This window comes from Lolium perenne, chromosome 3, assembly GCF_019359855.2.
Source record: "Lolium perenne isolate Kyuss_39 chromosome 3, Kyuss_2.0, whole genome shotgun sequence".
Lineage (NCBI taxonomy): Eukaryota > Viridiplantae > Streptophyta > Magnoliopsida > Poales > Poaceae > Lolium > Lolium perenne.
The window spans coordinates 29,643,816-29,666,227 of NC_067246.2; the positions used below are offsets into that span (position 1 = coordinate 29,643,816).

Sequence of the window (22,412 nt, forward strand, 5' to 3'; positions counted from 1 at the left end):
CACCCCGGCAAGGCCAATGTGGTAGCGGATGCTTTGAGTCGACTGCCGTGTCAGTTGAACTCCATGATCGCAATCGAGCAACCTAGCCTGTTTCAGGAGTTTGAACAGTTTAGACTGGAACTTGTTAGTGAAGGATTCCTAGCCAGCATAGAGCTTCAACCCACCTTGATTAGTCAGATCAAGGAAGCCCAGAAAGGAAACACTAGCATCGACGGAATCAAGAACCAGATAGCCGCCGGAAAAGCACCAGGATTCACCGTAGATGAAGCCGGAGTTCTTTGGTACAAAGGACGCCTTTGTGTGCCATCGGACTCAGAGTTGAAGCAAGTCATCCTGAAAGAAGCCCATGACACCCTTTACTCAATCCACCCCGGAGGTACCAAGATGTATCAAGATCTGAAGGAGCAATTCTGGTGGCATGGAATGAAGAGAGAAATCGGCAGCTACATCGCCAAGTGTGACATCTGTCAGAGAGTCAAGGCGGAAAATCAACGACCCGCAGGATTGCTGCAGCCACTGCAGATTCCAGAATGGAAGTGGGACTCGGTAGGAATGGACTTTATCACCGGTTTGCCCAAACCCAGCAAAGGCAATGATTCAATATGGGTAGTTGTCGATAGACTAACCAAGGTAGCCCATTTCATCGCCGTCAACACCACATACCAAGGCCCAAAGTTAGCTGAACTGTACATCTCCAGAATAGTCGCCCTGCACGGAACCCCGAAATCGATAGTGTCAGATAGAGGATCACAATTCACCTCAAGATTCTGGCAGAAAGTGCACGAAGGACTAGGAACCCGTCTGAATTTCAGCACCGTCTATCACCCTCAGACCGATGGACAGACTGAAAGAGTCAACCAGATATTGGAGGACATGCTGGGAGCATGTGTACTGGAGTATGGATTCAAGTGGGAAGACTGCTTTTCTTACGCAGAATTCTCTTACAACAACAGCTACCAAGCCAGCCTACAGATGGCCCCCTTTGAAGCCTTGTACGGAAGGAAATGCCGTACCCCTCTGAATTGGTCGGAAGTTGGAGAAAGCCAAGTCTTTGGACCCGATGTTCTTCGTGAAGCCGAAGAGAAAGTACACAAGATCCGCGAGTACCTCAAGACGGCGCAATCAAGACAGAAGAGCTACGCCGACAAGAGACGCCGAGAGATGACCTTCGAGATCGGAGATTTTGTCTATCTCAAAGTATCCCCCTGAAAGGAATGCAGAGATTTCAGATGAAAGGAAAGCTCGCACCTCGATATGTCGGACCCTTCAAAGTTCTGAGTCGCCGAGGAGAAGTATCTTATCAACTGGAGCTACCAGAAGAAATGTCAGCTGTGCACGACGTGTTTCACATCTCACTCCTCCGGAAGTGCCTTGAAGTCCCCGAGAAGACCAAAGTGTTCAAGAACATCGATCACCGATCGGTGGATATCAACAAGGACCTGACGTACCACGACGTATCGATTCGCATCTTGGAGGAAGCTTACAGAACCACCCGCACCCGAAGCATCAAGTTTTTGAAGATACAGTGGAGCAACCATACCGAAGATGAAGCCACTTGGGAACGTGAAGACTTCATGAAGAAGGAGTACCCAGATCTCTTTAGTACCTAACTTTCTTTTAGATCTCGGGATGAGATCTTTTGTAAGGGGGAAGGGTTTGTAACATCCCAAATTTCAATAAAAAGAGAGAAGAAGAATTCCAGAGATCCAAAATTTAGAACCAACAAAAACTTTTATTTTGCATATAGTGCCATGCATAGGACTTGTGCATTTTGAGTGATATGCCATGATGATTGTTCTTATGCTTATGTGATAAACCCTAAAACCCTAAAGTGATCAAGTAAAGATCACAAACCAAATAAATCATAAAGAGAAAGAAATCAAATAAGAATAAAACCCTAAAACCCTCACATATGGTTTATGCCATTTTTGCAAATCTTTACCCTAGACCATTTTGGTCTTCACCATTAGTTGTAATATGATACTAAACACTTATTACAACTTTTGGAATCAAAGAAACACACATCAAATCAAATTCAAACTCAAAATGGGATCACATATGATAATGGTCAAATCTGCCATTTATATTCTGGTCCCTACTTTGAGCCTTTGCAATTCAAGTTTTTCAAACTAAACTTTCCCAATTCTTTGCACCTCCTCCAAGAGCACATCAAGGTGAACAACTTTGGTAAAGACCACCATGCCAAAATCATCTTGGATCAAAAACTATGCTCATGTAAAGTTGAGACTTTTTAATATGAGCAACAATCTCACTTTGTCAAATTTTGCTATTCTTGGATTTTTAAAATTCCACCACCACACATAGTTGTCTCTGGTCATTTACAACTTAACCAAACTCACCACTTTCAAATTTTGGAACCTTTTGAACTCAACCAAATTTGGGAAAAATTTGCAATTTGCAAATAGGGATTAAATTCAAACACTATTTCAAATAGTGCTCTAACCAAACCTACTGCCCCACTTCACTCTAACCTACCCCCTGGTCCTCTCTCTCACTTATGCCTGCATAGAAACCCTAGGAGGGCAAGGCATAGCTTGCATGTACAAGCCATGCCGGCCATGTTCTTCTCCCTCTCTTCTCCTTCCTTCCCACCTCTGGCCCTTCTGCCCAAACGCGCCACCGTGCCTCCCTACACATTCCTAGCACCGCCGTTGTCGAGGAGGAAGCTGGCAAGCGCCAGACCAACCCGCGCCCATGACGGCCAGACATGCCGCGGACGTCGCAACGCGCACGCCACGGGCACCCACATGCCACCTGCCGCCTCGCTAGCTCGAGCAAGCCCTGGCCCCCATTTCTTCACCACGCGCCTCGCCGTGCCACCGCGAGCCCGTAAGACACGCTCGCCAAGCCAACCCGTGCCCGCCGCCGCCGGAGAAGGAGACCCTGTTCCGCCGCAGACGCGCCCGACACGGAAGCAACGCGACCCAACCAGACGCCGCCCAACAGCGCTGTCGCCGCCAAAAGCATCGCCAGGATACGCAGAACAGTTCCGCGCCCTCACCTAGCTCACTAGCTCGCCGGAACCGCCGCTCCATGGTCGACTTCTTCACTGCCCCGCAGCACCCTCGCGCCTCTATAAATAGAGAGCTCCCTGGACCAAACCAAGCACACCAGCAGCATCCCCACTCTCCCCTCGATCTCCTCGACCACTCCACCTTCTCGATTCACCACCGTAGCTCACCAATTTAGCCACCGGAGCCCGCCAGTACCTCATCTCGCCGCCGTCGATTGGAGCCGCCCCTGGAGCTGCCGCCGGTACCAGGAGCCTCGCCGTCGACTACACCTTCCTCGCGCACACTGCCAGCCACCGCGGGAGCCCTGGTTAGCCCTCCGACCCCCTACCCTCGCCGCGCCAGTGAGGTTCTCTCACCGGCGACGACGACGACCATCGGCCGTTGGATCATGTTCTAATCCAACGCGCCACGTTTCTCATACCGTTTCGCGCGTTTAAGAGACGCTGACGGGTGGCCCCCACCTTTTCAGACAGCCCACGCGCACTGGATGCGTTGCTGGGCCGAGTTTCTCTGTATTTGAATCGTTTCGGCCCAACTTCGTTTCCCGCCGGCCCTTTTAATTCAAATATGAATTTCCAAATCCATTTAAATTTCAATACTGGTCCTGACTTTGAAATTCAATAGAATCTGTTTGGCTTGGACAAATTTAGCAAATTTGATGTTGTTGGAAAGCCACTGAAAAGATCTACAACTTGCCACTGGTCTCACTGTGAGATCTGTTGTAGAAATAAAGTGACAAAAAGATTAATTCAGGGACTTTTGCACATTCAATTAAATCTTAAAAATCAACCAAAAATGATATTTAGTTAATTCCAACTCCAATAGCTCACATTTAACTTACACTAATTATTTCTGCAAAAATATGGTGTGGTCACTTTGAATGATCATGCCCTAGTTTAAATAATGGACTATATGGCTAGTTTACTTAAGTGATATTGTCCAAAACTATTATGCAAATTATATGAAGTGTTTCACTTCATTTAAATCTTGTCCAAGTACTGTAACGGCCCCGGAAATACCCATAATAGATTTTGTTTGTTCTTTTTATTTTCTGCATCATCATGACATATGCATCATATCATCCACAAGATTTTATGAAATAAAAGTTATTTTGAATAAAAACTATTTTGAGTTTCCCCTCTCATATATGGTTTTTATATATAACCTCTTCTCGTCTATTTGTTTAAACAAAACCCTAACATCAAAACTATTTAACATATGAAACTATTTCAAATGTTTATCAAATTTCAATTAAAGCTGCACTTGTTCTGGTGTGGTTTATAAGTTGTTTTCAAAACCAGTTTTAAAATCAAAGAGGAAACATATTTTTGAAATAAAATAAAAAAACCAACCCTTCTTCTCTGGGCTCCTCTCTCCCTGGCCCGTTTCCCTCTCCTCTTTTCTTTTGTTGGCCGAGCCCATCTTCCCCTCTCCTCCCTGCAGCCCAGTCCGGCCCACCTCCTTTCTCCCTCTGGCCCGAGGCCACTTCTTTCCTCAGCTCATACCGGTTCGAGCGGAGACGCGACCTCCCTCTTGTTGTCTTCCACCTCGCACGCACATGGCGTGAGTGTTGCCGTGGTCCTTGCCCTCTCTCCACCAGCCTGGCCTCCACCTGCTCCCTCCCCTTCTTATCCCCTCCTCGAGGCCCCTGGAAACCCTAGCCCTCACCCATCTCCTCCCTCGCGCCGCCAGCACCCTCTTCCTCTTCCCCTTTTTCTTCCACCACGGAGAACCACGTCGCAGGTCTCCATGGCGCCGTCGCTCCGGCCGCTTCCTCGCCAAACCGAGCACACCGGCGGGTGCGCCTCTTCACCCTCTACCTCATGCTGCAGGGAATCTGAGGGGGAGCCCTCAAATCGCCCCCAAATTGTCGTTCCCTTATCGGTCTCTGCCGCTGTTCATCATCGATTACGGCAATCCCCGTCCTCCTCCGCCCGTTCTGAGCACGCCTCGGCTTCCTGGTAACGTTGCGCGCGTCCTGGACCCCTTCTCCTCCTCCCTCCCTTCCTGGTTCCTTTTCTCACCGAGATGCCGACGCCGTTCGCCGCAGATGTCCGCCGCCGCCACTCTCCGGCGACCTCCTCCTGGCGGCGCCGCCTCCAGATGGTTCACGCCGCCGAGCCGAAGCCGCGACGTCCTTCCTCGCTTCCTGGAGACCTCCTCACCGTCCGCGAGCGCGAAGCCCCGCCGCGGTGACCGCCTTCCTGGAGAACGCGAGCGGCATCGGCCGCACAACGAGCACCTGGTGGGCGTGCTTGGATGCTTTGCCACACTGGCGTCGACGGTCCCACCCGTCAGCGACCTGGACCAACACCCCCACGGTGAGAAACGTATTCTCTATCCAGATCTGGCTAGTTTTGCATCGGCCCCCTGCAGCTTCTATGTTCTCAACCCGGCGTCCCTAGTGCCTGCACTTTTAATAAAACCCCCTGGTCCTTTACCAAACGAACCCGGGGTCCCTCCCCTGGCCGGAATTTATTTCCAGGTCCTTTCCCAATTAATAAAATCTGTTTTCTATAATTTAAAATGCTGAAAAACTATTTCCTTAATAACTTTTAATTGGTAACTCCAATTAAAAAGTGTTATATATAAAAATTGATCGGAAAAATGCAAGGAACATTAATATGCCATCCATATGCCTGTTTGCATCTCGCATCATGTCGCGCGTTGATAGTCGTGCATGTTCACCTAACATATATGCGGAGTATTTTGGATTTCCAACTATGGTTTTCGCCGCTCCGTTTAATATTGATGTAGCTCACCCCTTCCATATTACGTCGTGCTAATCAACCATTAACTTTGTCGGTAAAAATGCAACTCCAACCTAATTTGCTTGTCCAGGGTTCCGACTCCGATTAATATGGATAAGTTGCATCGCATCATGTTTGCCATGCCATGCATATCATCTTGATCATGCTGGATCTTCTTATCCGTAGTAGTAAGACTTGCATCCGTTGTGTGTTCCAGCATTTGCTTCTTCCCGGATAGGATCGCGAAGTGGTGTGGGGAGATACGACAAGTTTCCGGATGTTCCTCGGCAAGCTTTAACAGGCAAGCATTTTCCCTTATACTCCTGTCCCTGCAGGAGTCGCTCACCTATTTTATTTTGCCTTCTTCCTCATGCTATCCTTAAGTTGCGTTCTTTTCACGTGTCCCTTCCACTTGTTACCTCAAGCAGCCTATATTGACTCCACCAACTACCTACAGCTATTGTTTGGTTATCGGGTCTGCCTTGCGAGTCGTAGTGCATGCTAGTGCTGTTTTATCTCGTTACCGTTGTTGTTATCTTATCGGGATATGTTGGGTTGTTGGGAGGTTATCACATGCTATATCAGTTGTTGGAGATACACGTGCTTTACTTAATTGTTAACAACTAAAATTGTAAGCAGAGGCATCTGTGAGCCCCTTTGCGAAAGCATCGGAACTTTGACTTGCTAATGTCCCCTAGGACCCGAGTTCTTGTTATCTGTTCCGAGATTGAGCGCTCTACCCATGCGTGGGGATTCACTGGGACCCCCCTCACCCATTACCTTTTCTCGAGTTAGTTGAAAAGGGGGCCACAACCTTGGTTTTATTTGGTGCATGCATATTTATTACTGTTGCCTTCGGGTGTTTACTTCCTGTTGCCTTCGGGTGGTTTATTTCTGTACTGCACTGCATAATTGCTAGACGACTTATCTAGTGCTTGGCCGTTAGTTCCCGCCTAGACGCCTACGCAACCTCTGGGTCCGTCTCGGAGTACGGCCGAACTTCGTCACGGGTAGCTTAGTTGGGTGGCCCCCCTAGACTTTCTTGTTGAACTGGGAACGGTCTTGTTGTGAGACATCGCCTGTAAGAAGCGGGTCGAGCATGCGTATGGTTACATTTGGGCAACCCCTGCAGGGTGTACATCTTATCGATAAGCCGTGTCCGCGGTTATGGACGACTTGGAATTGTATAGCTTGATCATAGAACAACTTACACTTTTAACTTGTTGCTAATAATCTGATAATAACTTGCGTAGTAATATAGCCTTACTACAACCGTTACCCAATAAAACTTGTCCACCGTTGAGTGCCTTTTACATTGCCTCTTCGCAATTGTTGGAGGGGATATGTGTAATCGGCAGGGTTATGTTTGTGTAGTATTTTATCTGTTACCTTATGCGCTCTCTCACCTTCTCTGATTAGACGAATGTTGTGAGTGTCTCTATAGGTTTTTAGTGCTTGCGCTGCCGCTTAACCCCACCATATTGCCTATGACGTTCCTCTTGCGTCCTCTAAGTCCCCTGCGTGCCTCAAGTACAAAGGACGACTGGTTGACGAATGCTTATACGTCTTGAAGTCTTGTTAAGTACGAACCCGTACTTATTGCTGCTTCTACGGGATATAACCGGGCAGGTATGAAGATATGTTCGATGAAGATGACGTTAGCAAGGTTACCCTTCCGGCTTGGCCTGGGAAGGGTTATGGACGCCGCTGGTTATCTTCAGGACTCTTAGTCCAATTTGTATCTTGTTCGTACTCGGACGTATTTGATCTTCTGTATGATTTGGATCTTTGCATTGTATATTTGTATCTTGACTCATTGGAGTCGTTGTTGTAATATATATGTATCTTGTGGGCTTTATTGTAATCCTGCTGTAATGTTACCGCTCGTGTTAATTCCTCTGGCATCACGTGTGTGATTCTTCGCGCACGTCGTGTTGGAGGGCGTCTCTGAATCGATATCGTGCGGATTTTGGCGGGATCGCTGGAATCCTCATGGTACCGGTTCCGGGGCGTCACATGTTGGTATCAGAGCTCAGGTTGACGGTACCCCACTAGTCCAGCCTGTAGGATAACCTTGCCAACGGTCGTTGAGTTAGAGTGTCAAAACCTATTTTCAAAAATTCGTTGGATAGATCTGATTAGCTCTGAATTTTCTCCTTACCTCAATTCTTTCTCATCTTACCTTTACGAGTTTTGAGTCTTCTCTCTTATCTGAGTTCTCTGAGTCTTAGGCTTCTACGCGGGTTGGACGATCTATGCCTTTCTCCTAATAGGTCCGATCTCTGAAGTCTCCCGACGAAAGCGCATCATCAACAGAGGGAACAACGACTTCTTGTTAGTGGCATCGATCGATCTACGTGGAGCAAAAACTCTTGTTAGTGGTGTCGAGGAGATCGACACGTCGCCTGAAGATCCGATAGTTCACCTCTCTCCCCCGTACCTTGAGGTGGAACCTCGGGGCGAGGTTCCTTGTTAGTGGTGTCGATTGTAACGGCCCCGGAAATACCCATAATAGATTTTGTTTGTTCTTTTTATTTTCTGCATCATCATGACATATGCATCATATCATCCACAAGATTTTATGAAATAAAAGTTATTTTGAATAAAAACTATTTTGAGTTTCCCCTCTCATATGGTTTTTATATATAACCTCTTCTCGTCTATTTGTTTAAACAAAACCCTAACACCAAAACTATTTAACATATGAAACTATTTCAAATGTTTATCAAATTTCAATTAAAGCTGCACTTGTTATGGTGTGGTTTATAAGTTGTTTTCAAAACCAGTTTTAAAATCATAGAGGAAACATATTTTTGAAATAAAATAAAAAAACCAACCCTTCTTCTCTGGGCTCCTCTCTCCCTGGCCCGTTTCCCTCTCCTCTTTTCTTTTGTTGGCCGAGCCCATCTTCCCCTCTCCTCCCTGCAGCCCAGTCCGGCCCACCTCCTTTCTCCCTCTGGCCCGAGGCCACTTCTTTCCTCAGCTCATACCGGTTCGAGCGGAGATGCGACCTCCCTCTTGTCGTCTTCCACCTCGCACGCACATGGCGTGAGTGTTGCCGTGGTCCTTCCCCTCTCTCCACTAGCCTGGCCTCCACCTGCTCCCTCCCCTTCTTATCCCCTCCTCGAGGCCCCTTGAAACCCTAGCCCTCACCCATCTCCTCCCTCGCGCCGCCAGCACCCTCTTCCTCTTCCCCTTTTTCTTCCACCACGGAGAACCGCGTCGCAGGTCTCCATGGCGCCGTCGCTCCGACCGCTTCCTCGCCAAACCGAGCACACCGGCGGGTGCGCCTCTTCACCCTCTACCTCATGCTGCAAGGAATCTGAGGGGGAGCCCTCAAATCGCCCCCAAATCGTCGTTCCCTTCTCGGTCTCTGCCGCTGTTCATCATCGATTACGGTAATCCCCGTCCTCCTCCGCCCGTTCTGAGCACGCCCTCGGCTTCCTGGTAACGTTGCGCGCGTCCTGGACCCCTTCTCCTCCTCCCTCCCTTCCTGGTTCCTTTTCTCACCGAGATGCCGACGCCGTTCGCCGCAGATGTCCGCCGCCGCCACTCTCCGGCGACCTCCTCCTGGCGGCGCCGCCTCCAGATGGTTCACGCCGCCGAGCCGAAGCCGCGACGTCCTTCCTCGCTTCCTGGAGACCTCCTCACCGTCCGCGAGCGCGACGCCCCGCCGCGGTGACCGCCTTCCTGGAGAACGCGAGCGGCATCGGCCGCACAACGAGCACCTGGTGGGCGTTCTTGGATGCTTTGCCACGCTGGCGTCGACGGTCCCACCCGTCAGCGACCTGGACCAACACCCCCAGGGTGAGAAACGTTTTCTCTAACCAGATCTGGCCAGTTTTGCATCGGCCCCCCTGCAGCTTCTATGTTCTCAACCCGGCGTCCCTGGCGCCTGCACTTTTAATAAAACCCCCTGGTCCTTTACCAAACGAACCCGGGGTCCCTCCCCTGGCCGGAATTTATTTCCAGGTCCTTTCCCAATTAATAAAATCTGTTTTCTATAATTTAAAATGCTGAAAAACTATTTCCTTAATAACTTTTAATTGGTAACTCCAATTAAAAAGTGTTATATATAAAAATTGATCGGAAAAATGCAAGGAACATTAATAAGCCATCCATATGCCTGTTTGCATCTCGCATCATGTCGCACGTTGATAGTCGTGCATGTTCACCTAACATATATGCGGAGTATTTTGGATTTCCAACTATGGTTTTCCCCGCTCAGTTTAATATTGATGTAGCTCACCCCTTCCATATTACGTCGTGCTAATCAACCATTAACTTTGTCGGTAAAAATGCAACTCCAACCTAATTTGCTTGTCCGGGGTTCCGACTCCGATTAATATGGATAAGTTGCATCGCATCATGTTTGCCATGCCATGCATATCATCTTGATCATGCTGGATCTTCTTTATCCGTAGTAGTAAGACTTGCATCCGTTGTGTGTTCCAGCATTTGCTTCTTCCCGGATAGGATCGCGAAGTGGTGTGGGGAGATACGACAAGTTTCCGGATGTTCCTCGTCAAGCTTTAACAGGCAAGCATTTTCCCTTATACTCCTGTCCCTGCAGGAGTCGCTCACCTATTTTATTTTGCCTTCTCCCTCATGCTATCCTTAAGTTGCGTTCTTGTCACGTGTCCCTTCCACTTGTTACCTCAAGCAGCCTATATTGACTCCACCAACCACCTACAGCTATTGTTTGGTTATCGGGTCTGCCTTGCGAGTCGTAGTGCATGCAGTGCTGTTTTATCTCGTTACCGTTGTTGTTATCTTATCGGGATATGTTGGGTTGTTGGGAGGTTATCACATGCTATATCAGTTGTTGGAGATACACGTGCTTTACTTAATTGTTAACAACTAAAATTGTAAGCAGAGGCATCTGTGAGCCCCTTTGCGAAAGCATCGGAACTTTGACTTGCTAATGTCCCCTAGGACCCGAGTTCTTGTTATCTGTTCCGAGATTGAGCGCTCTACCCATGCGTGGGGATTCACTGGGACCCCCCTCACCCATTACCTTTTCTCGAGTTAGTTGAAAAGGGGGCCACAACCTTGGTTTTATTTGGTGCATGCATATTTATTACTGTTGCCTTCGGATGTTTACTTCCTGTTGCCTTCGGGTGGTTTATTTCTGTACTGCACTGCATAATTGCTAGACGACTTATCTAGTGCTTGGCCGTTAGTTCCCGCCTAGACGCCTACGCAACCTCTGGGTCCGTCTCGGAGTACGGCCGAACTTCGTCACGGGTAGCTTAGTTGGGTGGCCCCCCTAGACTTTCTTGTTGAACTGGGAACGGTCTTGTTGTGAGACATCGCCTGTAAGAAGCGGGTCGAGCATGCGTATGGTTACATTTGGGCAACCCCTGCAGGGTGTACATCTTATCGATAAGCCGTGTCCGCGGTTATGGACGACTTGGAATTGTATAGCTTGATCATAGAACAACTTACACTTTTAACTTGTTGCTAATAATCTGATAATAACTTGCGTAGTAATATAGCCTTACTACAACCGTTACCCAATAAAACTTGTCCACCTTTGAGTGCCTTTTACATTGCCTCTTCGCAATTGTTGGAGGGGATATGTGTAATCGGCAGGGTTATGTTTGTGTAGTATTTTATCTGTTACCTTATGCGCTCTCTCACCTTCTCTGATTAGACGAATGTTGTAGAGTGTCTCTATAGGTTTTTAGTGCTTGCGCTGCCGCTTAACCCCACCATATTGCCTATGACGTTCCTCTTGCGTCCTCTAAGTCCCCTGCGTGCCTCAAGTACAAAGGACGACTGGTTGACGAATGCTTATACGTCTTGAAGTCTTGTTAAGTACGAACCCGTACTTATTGCTGCTTCTACGGGATATAACCGGGCAGGTATGAAGATATGTTCGATGAAGACGACGTTAGCAAGGTTACCCTTCCGGCTTGGCCTGGGCAGGGTTATGGACGCCGCTGGTTATCTTCAGGACTCTTAGTCCAATTTGTATCTTGTCCGTACTCGGACGTATTTGATCTTCTGTATGATTTGGATCTTTGCATTGTATATTTGTATCTTGACTCGTTGGAGTCGTTGTTGTAATATATATGTATCTTTTGGGCTCTATTGTAATCCTGCTGTAACGTTACCGCTCGTGTTAATTCCTCTGGCATCACGTGTGTGATTCTTCGCGCACGTCGTGTCGGAGGGCGTCTCTGAATCGATATCGTGCGGATTTTGGCGGGATCGCTGGAATCCTCATGGTACCAGTTCCGGGGCGTCACAAGTACTCTCATATAAAGTTGCACCACTGGTCAAATACTCTCACATGAAATACTTGGAGATTTTAAATCATAATAGGCATTATTAAATGGTATGAGGTATTCTACCTCATTTAAATCATTTTCTCAAATAATGATGATGAATGGTTGACTTAGGTCAACATGATTTCATGTATGATTGTTTGAGAAATTAAATCTTAAGAAGATTCAATGAGAGGAAATTATTTCTCAAAAACTAAATGGAAACTATCATTTACATATGTAATGAGAGGAAATTATTTTTCCTAAGAAAAGAAAACCAATGCACCTAATTGTTTTAAGTGTGCGATTAGAATAGTTTGTGTGAATGCATGTGATGCTTAGAATAGCTATTGAATCAGTTGAGTGATTATACCTTGTATTCAAATTTAGACGCTAGCACCGGAGAATACCCGAAAGAAGAAGGTTGCTACCAAGAGGAGGAGGAGGAGAACTTTGACCATTACCAAGGCAAGCTAATATTCTTGCAAAGTGCAAAGCCCCTTTGGGGCAAGGCACCATTAGTCTTACCTTTCTTACCACAGGCCTATCCCACGTTTTTACCCTACAAGTTTTTACTTGTTTATTTAGAGAGTTACTTTTATAGTTAACTTTGGTCAAAGTTAAAGATGGTTACTAAAGTAGCAAAGTTAGTCTCAAGCTAGCCAAGCAAGATAACACCCCTCATGATTAGTGCTAGTGCTAAATACTAAAACTTGACTACTCTAGATGGGAACATGTGACTTGAACTGAATTTGAAACCTTGGAATGATGAGTCATTTCCATTGAATGAATTTTGAAGGTGAATATGACTTGGAGAAGATGGTGATTTTTGATAAAACTGATATTGGTTTGAATGCGATACCTTTCCAATATTGAGTACCCCTACAATACCTGATTATGGGTAGGGCTTAACTGGAAATTTATGCATCTTAGTATGGGTTCCCTCTGAACACACATCATAGGGGTTATGCCGAGGCTGCCTCCGTTGTTGAGAAATGATGTGAATTGAGGTGAATTGTACGGCCAAGCCCTGTGCAGTTCCCAGGTTGACAGTTGGTCTTCACTGGGAGGCCAAGCTCATGGGGAGAGGTGCTCATACTAGGGTTTATAAGTGAAAGGTTATGGTTGATGATCCGCGTACTGTGTTACGATGATTCGGGGTAATCCCGACGGATGAAATCAAATGTTGTGGCACAAGTGTGCAACCTCTGCAGAGTGTAAACCTATTCGAATAGCCGTGTCCACGGTTACGGACGGTTGGAAAGGCCATACATTTTCCGGTGTCAGATTCTTGAAAATGTTGGTGAAATGAATGGTGAATTGGTGACTTGAGTTGAATCACATTAAATGTTGTGGGAATGACACTAATGTTCCCACTTGAGTTAGTTAGCACTTGAATTAGTCTTTTCTCAAATACTTGTGAACTAAAATTGGCTTTATGCAAATAAACTAGAGCTTAGCATCCCTTACTAGAATTATTAGCACTTACACTAGTATTAGTTTGCGAGTACTTAAAGTACTCACGGCTTTGTCCCTGGCTATTCGAATGGCTAGAGTATGAAGACGAACAGAACTATCAAGGAGATGACCAGCAGGACGCCTACGACAACTAGGAGTCTTCCGACGTCAAGCGTTGGCCTGTGGACTAGAGAGTCCATTTATCTTTACGCTTCCGCTATGAACTTGTGTTTGTTCGTTGATCAATAGATCAACTATTCGTGTAATATAGATCAGGTGATTCAAGTTGTAAGACAATATGGTTTGTAATGAATGATGACTATGATACTTAACTATTATGCCTCGCAACAACAATATTCTTGGGATTGCGATGAATGACATAATAGACATCTGTACTTAAAAACCCGGGTGCTGACACATTTCTTGATTGCTAAATACTTTTCGTCACTAACATTTGTTTTGTTACTAAATATTTCAAGGCGCCAATATTTGCTTGGTTACTAAATAATTTGGGTTGCTAACATTTGCTTTGTTATTAAATAATTTTGGCCACCAACCGTTGCTTGGTGACTATTAATATGACATTTTTCTATTTAAACTCAGTGCTGGTTTTTGAATACCTTCAGAAACAAGTAGTAGAAATCATGATGCAACCGGGAAATGCACTTTGGCTCATAGGAGCATTTGCTCTCGTTATGTGAATCCACATTTTGAAGTGTCAAAAAATTCTAAACTAAATTTTTACATGTACATCTAAACATTTTATGTTGGTACACAAATTTTCAAAAAAAGAAAATTTTTTCTGTGGCTCCTGTAAAAAAGACAAATTTTGATATTGTAACACGACTACATACAGCATATTTTTTTGTCTTTTTTGTACACACCACACAAAATGTTGTTTTTCCACGAAAACTTGTGTACGAACATAGAATGTCACGATGTATACCAAAAAATTTATGTCAATTTTTTTTAACATTTTTAAAATTAATTTTTAATTATTTTATATAATGGGAGCATTTGCTCCTGTGAGCCAAAACGCCACCTCCTGATGCAACCAAGGTATGTTGATGAAATTAGACACCAACATTTGATCTCTAGTAACCAAGTACCCTGGTCACCCCTAGCCACTTGTGGATATCCCCTAGACCAAACAGCCCCTAAAGGTATGTTCTCTAGCATTGAGTTTGAGTGGCCAGAATTTCTTCGGGTTAATCACCCTAAGGGCCCAACTACAAAGCCTTTCAACTAAGAGTCTTTTGCCCTATCGACACCACCCTGGCCTCTGCCAAAGGCATCACCAATTTCTTTCGGGTTGATCGCTCTAAGGGCTAAGAGCGCCAAATAGTGATTGCTCGATCTCATTTCATTGTGGTGATGTTACAAATATCACACTATTCGTGCAGAAAAATTGACCACAACGACTAAGGAGGCAAGGGAATGGAAGAGAAAACAATACCACAAAAGAGACGAGAGGTTGGTGCATGCTGAGAAAGTACTTGCATGCAAGCATCCACGAGGTTGAGACATTTTAGATAATTATAATAAATCTCTAAAAATTTATGATAATATCTAACGTAGGGAAGTGGAGAACCGAAGACATCCTCCAATAACACAACAAAGGACAAGGCCTTTGCGTGAAAGTATTGAAGTTAATTACCAAAACCAAGGCCAATATCGGATTGGGGCCTTACAGTTGCCCCCGTATTGTTCCTGAGACAGACAAGACGTCCGAAGGTGAGAAAATGAACGAACATCAGCGTTTTGTGGATCATCAGGAACAACTATGTCTTGATTCGTGTGCGCCTCGTGCGGTCTTGACTCCTGACGTAACACCCGTTCTTCAGATTTTTTTTTTTGGGGGGGGAGGGGTGGAGTTTGATTAGACCATTTTTTACAAAGGTAATGGCACAATTTTTGCTCTCCCATATCCTTCTATGAATCATTTGTGCATTCGGTAGAATAATCGTGGACAAAGACTCCAAGTAAGAACAAACCTATTTCTTCTTTTCCTTTGTTCGCTTGTCCAATTAATCTTCTCTTCCTTTGTTCACCCATCCAATTAATCGAGAGCACTTCATCAAAAAACTCGAAAACTTCAAATTTTCATGTAAAATTTTCCAAAAACATTGGGCACGTGCATATAAATGTCTCGTATGTATTTAAGTGTAAATTTATGTAGAATTGTATTATAACATGTGACCAATATAAAAATGACAAATGTGAAGGCCAAAAGGGAATTTCTAATGCCAATTTTGAACCACAATTTTGTGAAATTATACGTTACTAGAAATCATCTTTATGTATGTACACAAACATTGAGTTTCTTTTTATAAAATTTTAATTTTTATTTAATTATTTATTTTGAAAATACCGGGCTCACTGTAGCCCTGGTTCCGTAATGTCAGCACTCTAGCTAGAAGACTAAGATTCTAGCAGCAAGCAGGTTAAGATGGTAGTTTGTGTGGTACAGTGGTAGTGGTTGGATGGGCAGTGACCCTGTCAGCTTGATCACGACCGATCGATTGGTAGCAAGAGCATGGCATACGTGCACACCGGCCAGCCGCACCGGTCGTACGCTATACATAGCGAACGAATCAGGACTAATTGAGAAACATGACATGGCATACATCCATACCACTAGTAAGAACAAACATGGAAATGTCGCTCAATCCCTGGAAATTAAACATCTCTTGAAGATAGTTACGCTACGCAGGACAACAAACATGGCATACATCCATACTACTAGTAAGAACAAACAGAGAGACAGAAAAAGTGAGAAGATGAAGAAGACAAAGGGAGGAGAAGATCGATAAGAAACCAGGTCGGCCTGTATATATAGGTAGCTAGCTAGCCAGTGGTGATGTGTACTCCGATGACGATGACGAAGAGGGCGATGAGCGCGAAGTAGATGATGGCGTGGACAAGGATGGCCATGGCGCTGGTGTGCATGTTGCCGAACTCCACGATGTGGTGCTTCCCCGGCAGCTGCAGCAGCAGCCCCGGCGAGAGCAGCACGAACAGCACCACCGCGATCACCACCGGACCCCAGTCCGACATGCTCGACGAGGAAGTGGAGGAGGAAGAAGGTGATGGAGCAGACAGCAGAGGAGAGGAAAAGGGGAGGATGGTGTGACTGAGGAGGCGAGGAAGTTGTGGTGGTCGAGGGGAGATGGAAGGGGCTTTCACTGGATTTTGGCCTTCGGTTCGGCAGGTGGCCTCTCGCACTCTCGCTTTCTAGCAACTCCTTCCAGTCCTCCTATTCTAATCACACGTACTGCACTTTGCTTCCGAAAAGAAATCATCTTTAATTAGTTCATAAGTACTGATAATTCCTTGCATGAGATGTTTTACTAGGTTTTCTTATTGTGATTTGCTAGCTAGCTAAGTGATTGATTGGACAAGTAGAAAATGACCACTCTTGGCAGTTTCTTGATTAATTTAGACCATCCTAGCACGAGAGTGAAGTCTGTGGACACTTCTCTTCCATCCTCTGTTCCTCGGGTCGCTCCTCAGTCCTCTCCCGTCGTCCGGCCGGCCCTACATCATTCTTGAACCAGCCGAGTCATAGGTCGTCGGCGGGAACACCGGAACAGCTCCGTCGTGTGCGCCTCACGCGGGCTCGACTCATCCAGCAACGCCACTTTTCCAGATTCAGGGAGATAGCGTTTGATCACGCGATTCTGCACAAAGGTGATGGCACACATTATTTCCCCCTGTTATTCTCTTATGAACCATTTGGGCATTCGGTAGAACAATTGTAGACAAGAGAACGCACCGCGCATCTAGGCAGCTCCCTCATGGCGGCCACCGCGCGCAAGGTGTTCGACGAAATGGGGTGTACCGGGAGCCGGGATCGCCATGAACACGCACGTCTGCAACCCCATGCTGCACTTGTGCGTCAAGGCGGGGGATCCACGCTCGCCCAGGCGCTCATGATGAGGGTGGACGCGGATGGCATGCCGCTAGGCCGCTTCTCCTTCGACATTGTGCACGGTCTACGTTAGGAAGGGGATGCAGCACGAGGCGATGTGTGTGCCGGAGTGGATGAGATAGGAAGGCGTTGAGACAGATATCGTGACCTGAAACACCATGATCCACCCGGTGTGTAAGGAGGGGAAGATGAAGGAAGCGTCCCTGGCTCCCAGCTCGACAGGCAGCTCCACAGGGACATGGTGGATGTGGATGCGAGGGCCAATGCAGTGCTGCTACTTCCCGCCTTCCTGGTGAACTTATAACAAGAGGCCTTCCACCAGATAAATCAGTAAATAGGTCTCTGATGATTATCTGATTCAAAGGCTTTGCAAGAAGGGGCTGGTTGATCTTGCATAAAGGTTTAGAAGCCTACTGTACTTCATCAGATGCAAGGCAAAGGTTTAGAAGCCTACTGTCTTGTCTTGTGTATGGCTGTATGCTACACTTTCATACGCACAACTGACTGCAGGAAAGCTGGCTGCTTCTTTGGATACACTGAACAAGATGGCTGCTTCTTTGGATACATATTGCCTTGTTATGGGGATGAGAAGAGACACGGAAGATGTTGTGGGTTCATGCCATCTAGAGAGGCCTGATTGGGAAGAGTGTATAAACTGATGCACCAAGCAAGGATGAAATCATCAAGGCCTGCACTAGGGAACGGGGACTTGCCTGCGCCTGCAAAATCAAAATCAGAACTCAGAGGGCTTATACACTTGTCGCAGTTTCATGCACTGTTACGCATATGTTCCCTGCCTTTTTGATGGTCATATGTTCCCTGCCTGGATCTTCCATAATGCAAGGGTACGGAATACACTTTGATAATTCACGGCATCTCTTCCGCTATCAGTTTACTGTAAATATCGATCTTGTGTATTTACTGTATGTTTCTAAACCTGTTTTCATGTGTCCTGTTAATTGGAATCACATCTATTGCTGAAGGTTGCAAGAACATGCTCCTGGCATTTCCATGTCTCGTTTACAAACCTTTTCAATAGGAGTATATCCAATGTATGTATGGGAGCAATAAGATAGTTCAGGTGGCCAAATCAACTTGTCAAAGCCAGATAGAAGTAGGACGTTTGATCTTCGGTTTGTCAAGGGATCCGCAAAGCTATTAGGTTTTGAACTCAACAAGGCATCGAATAGGCGAACAAAATTCAGAATCTTAAGCCACATTGGGCCTCTTCTTTGCGGGATAGATCCATTTATGTCCACATAGATTAGGACCTCTGTTTCTACATTTTCTCTTGCAAAAGAATAGGGTTAATTGGATAGTGCCGCACCGCGCTCACCTCACAGTAACCATGCCGCTGCTTCTACTCCCAGCTGCTAAAACCATATCCCTCTCCCTCTTCCTGCCACTGCCCCTGCCTGCTCCCTCTTGCCTACAGCTCCGGCGTGTTACCACCACTGCCACGGCAGCCAGCGACGATGCTGCGGCAGAGCAGCGTGTGGCCAAGGTGCTTGAGTAGCACCGCCACCACGAGTACGACCGCACACCTAACCTGGCAGGGCCAGGTCCCTCGCTCCTTCCTGTGTCGCTTTATATTTGCTACTGTACTATTTGTGTTGAAATGAATGGATGGACCCTCTCTGCTCAGTTGGCTAGCTCACTGGCACTGTTGTGGTGATCTAGGGTCCTGGAGAACGCCTGCAGGGACAACGAGGAGACTGCGCCATTCGCGGCAACAACAAAGGGTCCGTTCCTGTAGAAATCGCAGAGGTTTTAATTTGTTCAGGCTGAAAATACCTTTTCTGTACTAAATTGTAGAATTTTGTGTACTTCGTGAGATGCAGATTCAAGGGTGTACAAGAAAAGCAGGCACGGGTTCAATACACTTGAGACAGAATCGGTTACGGCATTTAAAGTCAACTTCTGAGAGTGATTTGTCACGTAGATGATAACCATGCTCGTATTTTAATCTGTTTCGCATCGTGATAGCTGAACGTGATTCTAGACCGAATGATCTGCTTCAGCCTGTAGCGACATTCATTTTCTAAATCCATGATTCTGTTCTCATCGATATAGTTTTGTTTCTCTTCTTATGAAATAACTGAGCATTTCCAGGCCCATCCATAATTCAAAAGAACTGCACAAACTGAGGCAAGACCATCTGAATGCGGGCTAATTTTGTGCATAAATCAACCATGTAATAGCTAACTTTTGACATCAACATCGCACAGTCAGTTGATACGATTGTTGTTGTCAACGCAATCGTGATTCATCCAGTGCGAACAAGTTGAGGTTCATGAACACTGAATTTCATGTATCTTTGTATCATTGCACCTTCAACCCGTGAAATGCTTTCATTTGGTTTCAACTCTTTGGAGAACCTACCGATAGTGATGTTCACCTTCTTGGCAGAGTAAAGTGACATTGTATATTTATTTCTTCAGATTATCATCATTCGAATGCAATTTCCCTATTTTGACGTCCTCTGTTCTTCACAGGTAATTCAGGCTTGGTATGTCATGGGAAGGCTAGGAGCTGAAGATGAAGAGCAATGCATTATGCACTATTGTATCTAGAAATTAATTTTCATATTATATGAGATGTCCTTTGAATTTCGAAAAAAATACATGCACTATTATTGTAATGTGTGGACCACCTCCGCTTCCTTTTCTTTTACATTATTTGTGAACCATGTTTGGCATGGTTTTTTTGACCGGGGCTACGGCGGGTTTAGGCCAGCCAGTTTGGCATGGTTTAGCTTGACACCTAATTGATAAGATCTTAGACAAGAAATTTCATGTTTCATAGTAGTATTAACGATTCTCGATCAACTGGTTACAACTGCGGACACTTGGGTAATACAATCTTGTATATGTTTCCTCTTTTCTATGCTAGTTATTTATTTCCCTATCTCTTTTGGAGTTGTGATTGCGTCAATTTGTTTTCAGTTGGCCAAATCAATGCTGGACTTTGATGGAGCTTCTGCTGTAATGCCTTCATCTTTCCATGATATCAGTGATCTTGAGTTTCAAGACATGGGGCAGGAGTATGGTAAGGATGGGAAACACTCAATAATTCTGAACCTTATAAAGGTATTTATGCTATTCTGATAATCATCATCAATTAATTTTTGGGTGTACCTTGGGACTTCAAATTATCTTGGATTGGATGTACTACTACTGAACTGCCCTACAAGTAAGCTCGGAGTAAGGCATCTCTTTCTCTCTGATACTGTACAATACGTCTGCAGTTTTAGCTGGGAAGAAGCATCACCACTCATCTTGTGGGGATATAAATTGGCACCTTTACTCCCTAGCCATGTTTTCTCAAGAAAAAAAATCTAGAGCTGAATCCGAGCTGTGAGACTAACCGAGACTGATTCTAGAACCAGCTAGCTGTTTGTAGACCTTTCTAAAGGAGTAGACATTATTTATTCATTTATTGTCCTGTTTTCACTGCTAGCAACATTGGCTCATAACATACATTACGAAATGCAATAACATATTTTTCCAGATTTCATCATCCTCATGCACCCTAACTCACCCAACCTGTCGATTTGGCCAAAACTGTAGACACTTGGGAATCAAACAAGTCGTTTTTGGCAGCAAAAAACTGGGCAACTGGGAGGAAAGAGTGGAGCACTTCAAAATATAAGAACCATCAAGTCATACTCATACATGGCTTTATTCGTTCGTAATTGAAAAGACATGTGGTAGGAGCCTCACCCGGCCCCATAATTCATAGAAATTATGGTTAGTGTTTAGCACCGAGCCAGGATATAGTCTAAGACCTGCTGGATATAGTCTGCTCGTTATGTAACTCATTTTCTTATGGTAAAAATAATCCAGCAGAATGTTTGAAGTACAAAATGCCCTTGTCTTATTTGTTTTATACAAAGCATTTTTATTTCCTGGTGCGTTGCCATTGTTCTAGTGGCATTGCATTGGAAACATCAGATTGGAGCGGGCGAGGCACATCGTCCCTCCTGCTACGGAGTTTCGAATACGTCCTCCTCTTCATTGAGGTTGGGAAGCCTGCAAACTGTGCTCGGCTCAGTGCAATGTAAGTATTCTACCTTGCATACATAGTGTATTTTCTATGTTTTTATTAAAATAAATATGCACAAAATTACACCATTGGTATATGTTCTGAACAGCATAAACCAACACTTAAAAATGTGATGTTGATGAATATTCGACTCTACGAACTGTTTAGTTTGGTAATTTTTATCTATAGAGCATATTCACCTTCTTGCCGAAATATCCACAGTGATCTCCATTCGATTTTGGTATGATTTTTTCCGAAAGAGCGGATCATAACCTCAGAATCTGTATCAAAATGATACATACGGCCTTGAATACGGAGAAGTTGTGTCTGTTTAATAACAAGAGACGAGTCTAGTATTGTATGGTCATGATATATCTGAATTTAACATTGCGAGTTGTTTGATCTTGTGATAGCTCGGTGTACCTTTCTAGACTAGTCTTGTCCTGATTCACTCTATTCTCTCAACAATTGTACTCGATATCATGACCTTCCGCCACCATGAGCGTAGCATACCATGACGGATTTCAGATAAAACCTTTAACATGCGTGGCTCATCTTGCTGGCGTTTGATTTCTATCGATTTCAGCTTTTTGCACCAGAGAAAGAGGGGTCGGCTTTTTGAGACTTCCTGTTCCTTCTTCCTCGTCTCCTTGGGCGGGGCAGCTAAAAACTGTGGTTCATGCGCAAGACTCGGTAAATGTAAAACAAACAAAAAAAAGAAGGGGCCAATGGAAGTGCAGTAATGACAACAACGTACAATGCAATGGTGCAATCCAAGCTTCTCCAAGTTAGGCGTGCTTCGTAGGATGCTTGTCAAGATCTGGAAGGTGGTTCCGACACCACATTCTTCCAGGAGCAAAGTCTTCAAATTATGGAGCGGGGGAAATTGCAGAGATTTTTTCTTTAGCAACGCCTGACCAAA

At 45.4% G+C, this 22,412-nt stretch overlaps 1 protein-coding gene and 1 pseudogene across 1 annotated transcript; one reads left to right on the plus strand and one right to left on the minus strand.

The window, feature by feature from the left end:
• Positions 1–16,174: 16,174 nt before the first annotated feature.
• LOC127340877 (uncharacterized) lies at positions 16,175–16,711 on the minus strand. The gene has a single exon (XM_051366628.2). It carries the CDS (start codon positions 16,570–16,572, stop codon positions 16,363–16,365), a length of 210 nt encoding a protein of 69 aa, XP_051222588.1. The 5' UTR covers positions 16,573–16,711; the 3' UTR covers positions 16,175–16,362.
• An 87-nt stretch (positions 16,712–16,798) lies between these two features.
• LOC139838387 (uncharacterized) lies at positions 16,799–21,208 on the plus strand (annotated as a pseudogene).
• Positions 21,209–22,412: the final 1,204 nt, after the last annotated feature.

Bases quoted from the DNA above. Each gene is read 5' to 3' on its own strand.
- LOC127340877 (XM_051366628.2), bottom strand. From the start codon at position 16,572: ATGTCGGACTGGGGTCCGGTGGTGATCGCGGTGGTGCTGTTCGTGCTG.